This window comes from Camponotus floridanus, unplaced genomic scaffold (genome assembly GCF_003227725.1).
Source record: "Camponotus floridanus strain SB8 unplaced genomic scaffold, Cflo_v7.5 scaffold584, whole genome shotgun sequence".
Classification (NCBI taxonomy): Eukaryota; Metazoa; Arthropoda; class Insecta; order Hymenoptera; family Formicidae; genus Camponotus; species Camponotus floridanus.
Window position 1 is genome coordinate 1 of NW_020229752.1, and position 7,007 is coordinate 7,007.

Genomic DNA, 7,007 nt, shown 5'->3' on the forward strand with positions numbered 1-7,007 from the left:
ATGGCCACCCCAGGGGATTTTAGTGGGTATACCTCCCCTTTCTGGGAGGGAGTCCCCACATAACCCGCGGTCCCTCCCCGGGGACTGCGGGTATCCATCAGGATTTCCCCTGGGTTAAACAAAAAAAAAAAAAAAAAAAAAAAAAAGGTTTCCTCCGATGGTGCGCCACCTTGTCGTTGTGGAGGAGCTCCCTCTTCCTTCGGGTGAGGGGTCTAAGAGCGCACCATTGCACTCCTCGTGGTGTTCGTCGCGGTGGTGGCGGTGAAAGCGAAAACGAAAGCGGCCTCGGGCCGTGAGTAGCGAGTATGAGAGTAGCCCAAAGCCGCCGCGCGGACATCACGAGAAGGGGGGTTGCGCTCCCTCCGGGCACCTTGGCCTGATGCGCATAGGGGTAGGCGGCCCTGACTTCAATCGCCCGGTCGGCCACGACCGTTAGGGATGCCCCTGCACTGTCAGGGTCTACCATCCCGGTGGCTAGAGGAAGGAAACCTCGAATTAAAAACCCGGTCTGGACAGCCCGTGAGCCTCTGGACGGCATGTCCTAAGGGAAGGAAAACCCCGACAGAAAACCAATTTCTTTTCAGATATCATGACACACCAGAAAGAGAGGATTACCGGCCAGTGGTTTCGGAGCCACAGGGCCCGGCGGGTGCGGGGGGTATCGTCCCGGCCCCTCCTCGTCGTCATCCGACGTCGGGCTTCCATCGGAGTTTCCAGAGAGCTCCGGTGGAGATGTGGCTATCTCTGTTTTAGCCAAGGGTCTGCGGAAGACCGTTCCAGGCCTTGGTGGGGGGGAGTAAAGACCCCGTGCGCAGGAGCACGAGGCAGGATCCGGGAGCGCAGGCTAGTCCAGCGCCGGCGACCCCGGGTCCTTCGACGGCGAGGGCAGAGGACGAGGAGGCTTGCTTCAAGCGTCCTGGTCCACTGTCCTCCAAGAGGAAGAGGGTGGGGCCCACGGCGCCGAAAGCCGTGGCCTCCACCGACGACGAGGATACGTCGTCCGACGTGGGCTCGGGGACCGACAATGAAATGTCGCTCTCCGAGTACTCGTCGGATACGGCGTATACCTTGAGGCACGGGGGGGACGCGCGACCGAAGCGCGGACGCGGACGCCCCGCGACAACCGGCGAGTGGGTCGGTGTCGAGGGGGTCCGCAAGGAGTTGGAGCTCCTGAAGAAGGAGCTGGAGCGGTGAAGGAGGAGCGGGATATCCTCGGGGCCAGGTTCGAAGTTGACTTCGGACCGACCGCGGGGGGACTCCCCTCCTCCTACGACGTGATGAGGGAGCTCGACAACGAGACCGTCGACTCCCTCATCAATGTCGTCATGGAAGAGATGGAGGCGGTGGAGCGCGTCGCTGAGCGCTCGAAGTCCCTGAAGGGTACCCTGAGGGGAGCGCTTCGGGCTGCGACGCGGCGAGCTCTGGCCGCCTCCAAGCTCTTGTTCACCCCGCGCGAACATCAGCGCGGGTGAACAGACGGAGAGAGGGGCCTCGAGCGGACCCGTCGCGACCTTGAGGCCGCGAAGGGTCTGTTCGAGGAGGCCCAGAGGAAGGTGGAGAGGCTGGAGAGGGAGGTTGAGGTCCTCAAGGCGAAGGAGACCCTTCGGGCCACCAGAGCCGAGAGGACCTTGCCCTCCCCGTGCCCCACACCGCCCCCGGGGCGGAGTGCGGCATCGAGGCGATGGAGACGGAGATGGAGGGACCTCCCGTGTTGAGGGATGACCCCCACCTCCAGTCTCCGTTCGGGAGGAGCCCTCGGGGACCCGGCCGCTCTCAAGACCTTTTGGTCGAGAGAATCGTGGCTCGGGTCGTCGAGGTGCTCCGACCCCGAACAGAGGAGACGGCCCGGCCCACCGAGCCTCCAAGGCCCCCTCCCGCGGAAGGGAGGGAGTTGTGGAGCAAGGTGGTGGGCAGGAAGGCCCGCAAGACCCGCGGAGAGGCGGGTACTTCTTCCCAGAAGACTGCTCCCCCCCCTGCCCTAGTGGCAAAGGGGGGAGCAGTGGGAAGAAGAAGAAGAAGGGCCCGAAGAAGGGCGCTGAGGGGGCACCTGCTGGAAAGGTGCCCCCCCAGAAGAAGAAGGGCAAGGCCTCCGCCAGGGTCATCCGAGAGCCGAAGACGGCGGCGGTCCTTCTGACCGTCACCCCTGAGGCGGGGATGACCATGGGGGAGGCCTTGAAGTTGATCGCCCCGCAAGGGAGATCATACGGGGGAGCGGGACACTCGCGGTCCTGAAGAAGTCCCAGGCTGGGGGCACTCTGTTCCAGTTAACTGGAACGGAGGGCCCCCGCCTGGCAGGGGAGCTTCTCGCGAAGATGCGAGAACTCCTGGGGGGGAGGCCGGGAGTCAGGGTCACCCGGCCCCAGAAGCGCGCAGAGTTGCGCCTTCAGGGGCTGGATGACTCTGTCACCCGGCAAGAGGTGGTTGAGGCCGTCACGGGGTTGACGGACTGCTGCGCGGAGGACCTGTCCGTGGGAGAAATCCGATTTCTCCCGGGTCGGATGGGCTCCGTGTGGCTGCGTTGCCCCGTGCCGGTCTACAACAAGGTCGTCGAGGCGGGGAGCTCTGCATCGGGTGGGGCGTGGTGGTTGTTAAACCACTCCCGGCCCGCCGGATGCGGTGCTTCCGCTGCCTCGAAGTGGGCCACGGGGCGGCCGGCTGTAAAGGGCCGGACAGGAGTGGCCGCTGCCATAGGTGCGGCGACCGCTCCCACCAGTCGCGGCTGTGCCCGGCGGGGACGCCCAAGTGTCCGCTGTGCGCGGACGTTGGGGTTCCCGACGGTCACTCGCTGGGGGCGGCCACTTGCGTGCCTAGCGCAAAGGTCGCCCACCGGCGTAAAGCCGCGTTGGCCAAAAAGGCCACCGGGAAGGGGAAGGGCCCGGGCACGCAACCCTCGACGAGCGAGGGTGCGGCCCCGGCTGCTTCCGGCGGAGGGAGTAAGGGGGGCCCGCGTAGGGCTCAACCCCCCGAAACCTCCGCCCCAGCAGGGCCCGCGGGGACGGAGAGAGTGACCCGTTCGAAAGCGAACAAGGGTCCCTCCTCCGTGCCTCGGAAAAGGGCTCCACCGATGGCGGGGAGGGTCGTTCGGCCGGGTCCTCTAAGAAGAGGACTATGGCGACCGATCCTCCGCCGCCCAACGGGAGAAGGAGATGGCGAGGGCTGTGCTGGGTGGGAGGACCCTCATAAGAGAGTTCTCCCACACCCCCCCCGCCGGAATGAAGAGAAGAAGGACTACGCGGACCGATTCAAAAACTGAATCGCTCCGCGTACTCCTTCCTGAGAGGAGGGCAGGGCCGGACCCCTGCGGAGAGGGGCCCTTAATTGGGCCGGGCCGCCCGGTCCCCGTTTGGGATGCTGCCGCGTGTACGCGGGGACTGGGCATTGCAGCAAGGGCGGCTGCACGACGGGGTTTTTAGTGGGTATACCCGGCATTGCACACCGAGGGAGAGGACTAGCCTCTCCTGAGGGCCGGGGAGTCCCACAGTACCCCCCAATGCGCCGGAGCATTGGGGGGTCTGCGTAATGCATTTTCCCCGTCGTTAAAAAAAAAAAAAAAAAAAAAAAAAAAAAAAAAAAGGTTAGGTTAGGTTAGGTTTCTCCTCCGATGGTGCGCCACCTTGTCGTGGTGGAGGAGCTCCCCTCTTCCTTCGGGTTGAGGGGTCTAAGAGCGCACCATTGCACTTCCTCGTGGTGTTCGTCGCGGTGGTGGCGGGTGAAAGCGAAAACGAAAGCGGCCCTCGGGCCGTGAGTAGCGAGTATGAGAGTAGCCCAAAGCCGCCGCGCGGACATCACGAGAAGGGGGGTTGCGCTCCCTCCGGGCACCTTGGCCTGATGCGCATAGGGGTAGGCGGCCCTGACTTCAATCGCCCGGTCGGCCACGACCGTTAGGGATGCCCCTGCACTGTCAGGGTCTACCATCCCGGTGGCTAGAGGAAGGAAAACCTCGAATTAAAAACCCGGTCTGGACAGCCCGTGAGCCTCTGGACGGCATGTCCTAAGGGAAGGAAAACCCCGACAGAAAACCAATTCTTTTCAGATACATGCAGCACACCAAGAAGAAGAGGAACTTACCGGCCCAGTGGTTTCGGAGCCACAGGGCCCGGCGGGTGTGGGGGGTATCGTCCCGGCCCCTCCCTCGTCGTCATCCGACGTCGGGCTTCCATCGGAGTTTCCAGAGAGCTCCGGTGGAGATGTGGCTATCTCTGTTTTAGCCAAGGGTCTGCGGAAGACCGTTCCAGGCCTTGGTAAGGGGGGGAGTAAAGACCCCGTGCGCAGGAGCACGAGGCAGGATCCGGGAGCGCAGGCTAGTCCAGCGCCGGCGACCCCGGGTCCTTCGACGGCGAGGGCAGAGGACGAGGAGGCTTGCTTCAAGCGTCCTGGTCCACTGTCCTCCAAGAGGAAGAGGGTGGGGCCCACGGCGCCGAAAGCCGTGGCCTCCACCGACGACGAGGATACGTCGTCCGACGTGGGCTCGGGGACCGACAATGAAATGTCGCTCTCCGAGTACTCGTCGGATACGGCGTATACCTTGAGGCACGGGGGGGACGCGCGACCGAAGCGCGGACGCGGACGCCCCGCGACAACCGGCGAGTGGGTCGGTGTCGAGGGGGTCCGCAAGGAGATGGAGCTCCTGAAGAAGGAGCTGGAGCGCGTGAAGGAGGAGCGGGATATCCTCGGGGCCAGGTTCGAAGTTGACTTCGGACCGACCGCGGGGGGACTCCCCTCCTCCTACGACGTGATGAGGGAGCTCGACAACGAGACCGTCGACTCCCTCATCAATGTCGTCATGGAAGAGATGGAGGCGGTGGAGCGCGTCGCTGAGCGCTCGAAGTCCCTGAAGGGTACCCTGAGGGGAGCGCTTCGGGCTGCGACGCGGCGGGCTCTGGCCGCCTCCAAGCTCTTGTTCACCCGCGCGAACATCAGCGCGGGTGAACAAACGGAGAGAGGGGCCCTCGAGCGGACCCGTCGCGACCTTGAGGCCGCGAAGGGTCTGTTCGAGGAGGCCCAGAGGAAGGTGGAGAGGCTGGAGAGGGAGGTTGAGGTCCTCAAGGCGAAGGAGACCCTTCGGGCCACCAGAGCCGAGAGGACCTTGCCCTCCCCGTGCCCCACCCCCCCAGGGGCGGAGTGCGGCATCGAGGCGATGGAGACGGAGATGGAGGGACCTCCCGTGTTGAGGGATGACCCTCCACCTCCGGTCTCCGTTCGGGAGGAGCCCCTCGGGGACCCGGCCGCTCTCAAGACCTTTTGGTCGAGAGAATCGTGGCTCGGGTCGTCGAGGTGCTCCGACCCCGAACAGAGGAGACGGCCCGGCCCACCGAGCCTCCAAGGCCCCCTCCCGCAGAAGGGAGGGAGTTGTGGAGCAAGGTGGTGGGCAGGAAGGCCCGCAAGACCCGCGGAGAGGCGGGTACTTCTTCCCAGAAGACTGCTCCCCCCCTGCCCTAGTGGCAAAGGGGGGAGCAGTGGGAAGAAGAAGAAGAAGGGCCCGAAGAAGGGCGCTGAGGGGGCACCTGCTGGAAAGGTGCCCCCCCAGAAGAAGAAGGGCAAGGCCTCCGCCAGGGTCATCCGAGAGCCGAAGACGGCGGCGGTCCTTCTGACCGTCACCCCTGAGGCGGGGATGACCATGGGGGAGGCCTTGAAGTTGATCGCCCCCGCAAGGGAGATCATACGGGGGAGCGGGACACTCGCGGTCCTGAAGAAGTCCCAGGCTGGGGGCACTCTGTTCCAGTTAACTGGAACGGAGGGCCCCCGCCTGGCAGGGGAGCTTCTCGCGAAGATGCGAGAACTCCTGGGGGGGAGGCCGGGAGTCAGGGTCACCCGGCCCCAGAAGCGCGCAGAGTTGCGCCTTCAGGGGCTGGATGACTCTGTCACCCGGCAAGAGGTGGTTGAGGCCGTCACGGGGTTGACGGACTGCTGCGCGGAGGACCTGTCCGTGGGAGAAATCCGATTTCTCCCGGGTCGGATGGGCTCCGTGTGGCTGCGTTGCCCCGTGCCGGTCTACAACAAGGTCGTCGAGGCGGGGAAGCTCTGCATCGGGTGGGGCGTGGTGGTTGTCAAACCACTCCCGGCCCGCCGGATGCGGTGCTTCCGCTGCCTCGAAGTGGGCCACGGGGCGGCCGGCTGTAAAGGGCCGGACAGGAGTGGCCGCTGCCATAGGTGCGGCGACCGCTCCCACCAGTCGCGGCTGTGCCCGGCGGGGACGCCCAAGTGTCCGCTGTGCGCGGACGTTGGGGTTCCCGACGGTCACTCGCTGGGGGCGGCCACTTGCGTGCCTAGCGCAAGGGTCGCCCACCGGCGTAAAGCCGCGTTGGCCAAAAAGGCCACCGAGAAGGGGAAGGGCCCGGGCACGCAACCCTCGACGAGTGAGGGTGCGGCCCCGGCGCTTCCGGCGGAGGGAGTAAGGGGGCCCGCGTAGGGCTGAACCCCCCGAAACCTCCGCCCCAGCAGGGCCCGCGGGGGCGGAGAGAGTGACCCGTTCGAAAGCGAACAAGGGTCCCTCCTCCGCTTGCCTCGGAAAAGGGCTCCACCGATGGCGGGGAGGGTCGTTCGGCCGGGTCCTCTAAGAAGAGGACTATGGCCGACCGATCCTCCGCCGCCCAACGGGAAAAGGAGAAGGCGAGGGCTGTGCTGGGTGGGGAGGGACCCTCACAAAGAGAGTTCTCCCACACCCCCCCGCCAGAGATGAAAGGAAGAAGGACTACGCGGACCGATTCAAAAACTGAATCGCTCCGCGTACTCCTTCCTGAGAGGAGGCAGGGCCGGACCCCTGCGGAGAGGGGCCCTTAATTGGGCCGGGCCGCCCGGTCCCCGTTTGGGATGCTGCCGCGTGTACGCGGGGACTGGGCATTGGCAGCAAGGGCGGCTGCACGACGGGGTTTTTAGTGGGTATACCCGCATTGCACACCGAGGGAGAGGACTAGCCTCTCCTGAGGGCCGGGGAGTCCCCACAGTACCCCCAATGCGCCGGAGCATTGGGGGGTCTGCGTAATGCATTTTCCCCGTCGTTAAAAAAA

General features: G+C 65.2%; 1 protein-coding gene across 1 annotated transcript; it reads left to right on the plus strand.

Moving 5' to 3' along the window:
- Window positions 1–2,611: 2,611 nt before the first annotated feature.
- LOC112639339 lies at window positions 2,612–6,409 on the plus strand. Its single transcript, XM_025412888.1, has 2 exons — window positions 2,612–2,933; window positions 4,044–6,409. Exons 1-2 carry the CDS (start codon window positions 2,612–2,614, stop codon window positions 6,407–6,409), a joined length of 2,688 nt encoding a protein of 895 aa, XP_025268673.1.
- Window positions 6,410–7,007: the final 598 nt, after the last annotated feature.

Bases quoted from the DNA above. Each gene is read 5' to 3' on its own strand.
- LOC112639339 (XM_025412888.1), top strand. From the start codon at position 2,612: ATGCGGTGCTTCCGCTGCCTCGAAGTGGGCCACGGGGCGGCCGGCTGT. The intron at 2,934-4,043 runs GTAAGGGGGGCC...AGATACATGCAG, and splicing joins GGCTGCTTCCGGCGGAGGGA to CACACCAAGAAGAAGAGGAA.